Consider the following 2,500-nt stretch of genomic DNA (forward strand, 5'->3'; position numbering starts at 1 on the left):
CCCTGTAGTGTGTGGTGTCCTTGGGAAGAATATTTTTAAAGTTAGCCAAATTTTAAAAAATTTGCCAGTAACACCATTTTCCTTCTTTCTTTTTCTCGTTGTAGCCTAAATTAACAATGGCAAAATGCAGGCGAAATGTGGAAAATTTCCTAGAAGCTTGCAGAAAAATTGGTGTACCTCAGGTAATAAATATATCCATTTCATATAGCATAAATAAATATGGGTATTATTTTCCTAAAATCGTTCAGAAATGCAAGTCTCTAAAATTTTGTAGGACTAGCTCTTAGCTAAGTTGATAATTATTCACATGATTTTGTACTACCAGAGTCAGTCAATATACTTTTGAACAGTTGTTCTTTAATAATTTCTAAGAATCAAGCTAAGAAATCATACACGTATAAATTTAAATAATTATATTGTAATAAATGCTAAGTAATTAAATGCTAAGTAAATAATCAAAAAATAATTCGTGTGATCTATTGACAATAGCCGAAACAGCCGAGTCAAAGATACCAATGATCGTGAAGATGGCACAGGACCAGGCAGTGTTTTGTTCTGTCACACATAAGGTTGTCATGAGTTGGAACCAACTTGATGGCAGCTCATAACAACATTCCGTAAACATCCCCGCTTACTCTGTTTGACTTGGAAAATACATGTATAACAACTAACTAAACTTTAGTTAGCTAATAATTAACTACGTATACAACAAGGAGTCTATCCTGCAAAATAAGCGCATTTCAGATGAGAAGGCTTCAGTTGCCTTCAGTTTTTTAATGCTTGCTTTAATACTTGTAAAAAAAAATTTATTTTGAAATAATTTTAGACTTACATTGCAAAAATATAGTACAGAGAGTTTCTGTATACACTTTGCCCAGCTTCCCCTAATGTTAATATCTTCTATAAATATAGTACAGTTATACAAATTAAGTAATACTAGACCCAGTACTGTTAACTAAATTACAGATCTTACTTAGATTTTACCAGTTTTTCCACTAAGCTCCAGTACTTTGAGTTTAGCACACAAGAGGCCATTTCTACACATTTTTTCCTACTGTTCGGATTCATTGCTGCCAGGTTTCTCAGTTATAGCTTTATTGTCATTTAGTAGTACAAATAGTTAAACTTTATATATAGTTGGAATTAAGGGGAAAAAACTTGATAAACTTTTAATTCAATTACCTTAAAAAAAATTATATAAAACTAAGCATAGTACTCTTAACAAATATATGTGTTGTGCTTCAGGTGAAAGTTGACACTCAAGTTAATTTCTCATACAAAAATTTATGCACATACTGTTCTGTGACATTAGTTGCAATTCCCCACAATGTGACAGCACACTCCCGCTTTCCACCCCAGGTTCCCTGTGTCCGTTCAACCAGTTCCTGTCCCTTCCTGCCTTTTCATCCTGCCTCCAGGCAGGAGACATGAATATTATATTTAATGCCATGATGTCTAGACATATTTAAAGAAATAAACAACTTAGTGCTATTTGATACTTTTTCATTAACCACAACCATTACAATTCTTATTGTACTTTGGCCATCCTTCAAGGAGAAAAACATGACTCTTTTGTATCACCTTCTTAAATTAGCTGTCAGAAATCCAGGATTGGCCCCTAAGCAAAACAAGGCCACGATTTCTCACAAAGTTAAGCCCTTGTCCCAGTGGCTTTCACCACAATAACTCCCTGGCACCCAGTTCGCCATACCTCTCTCTTCGCTCGCAGGAGTTGAGAGGGACAGAGCCTGCTTGTCCCTGGGCAGCCTTCTCTTCAGTTCTTTTACATGTTGCGGTGGAAGAAAGGAGCTTAGTCAGTGTGCGTCCTCCTGGTTCTTTTTCTTCTCCAGTTCAGTGGTTCATCATTCCACTATTTCTTTTTCTTTCTTTTTTTGTGGGGGCTGAGTTTTTTGTTTTGGGTTTTTTTTTTTTTTTTTTTTACTTTATTTATAAAAGAACTGAAATTTACATTTTGTGATAGTTAGCAAGAAACTTTTTTGTTCCTGTTGACAAATTCAAAGCAAAGTTTTTATTTTTGTATCAGATGCTGTTTTCCAAAAGTTTCATCTTCTCTTTAGTGCAAACCATTTTAAAGGTACTGAGAGCATTTACTAAGATTTCTAAACAAACAGCATGTATTTTATCCCTGCTAACAAGCAGGTTCTAATTCGTATACCTGCACATTAACGTTCAGTACCTCCCCTCTGTCTCCCTACGGAAGGTGCTCCTACCTGATGATCACGTTACACAGATGTGCCCAGTGCTTGCTCCAGTTCCCAGCCATCCTGTGTGAACAGGAGAATGTGGCACGGGTTTAAGTCTGTGGAATGGGAACCACAGAATAGAAACAGACACTGCACACCTAGAGAGGAGAGTGCTGGAAGAGGCCCCACATAAGCAAGACATGCTAACAGACTTAGCCCAGGTCAAAGCATGTTAAAAGTACTGTTCACCAGCTTTTCCAGTCATTATACTTGTCCACAGGGAGCCCCGGTGGCTC

At 36.5% G+C, this 2,500-nt stretch overlaps 1 protein-coding gene across 1 annotated transcript in view; it reads left to right on the forward strand.

Moving 5' to 3' along the window:
• The window catches only part of LRCH3 (leucine rich repeats and calponin homology domain containing 3), a 107,416-nt gene that overhangs the window by 101,116 nt on the left and 3,800 nt on the right, over positions 1-2,500 (forward strand). The window contains exon 18 of the mRNA XM_023728678.1: positions 105-182. Coding sequence (XP_023584446.1) covers positions 105-182 — 78 coding nt within the window. The remainder of the gene's footprint in view (positions 1-104; positions 183-2,500) is intronic.

Source organism: Trichechus manatus, unplaced genomic scaffold (genome assembly GCF_000243295.1).
Source record: "Trichechus manatus latirostris isolate Lorelei unplaced genomic scaffold, TriManLat1.0 scaffold00026, whole genome shotgun sequence".
Taxonomy (NCBI): Eukaryota; Metazoa; Chordata; class Mammalia; order Sirenia; family Trichechidae; genus Trichechus; species Trichechus manatus.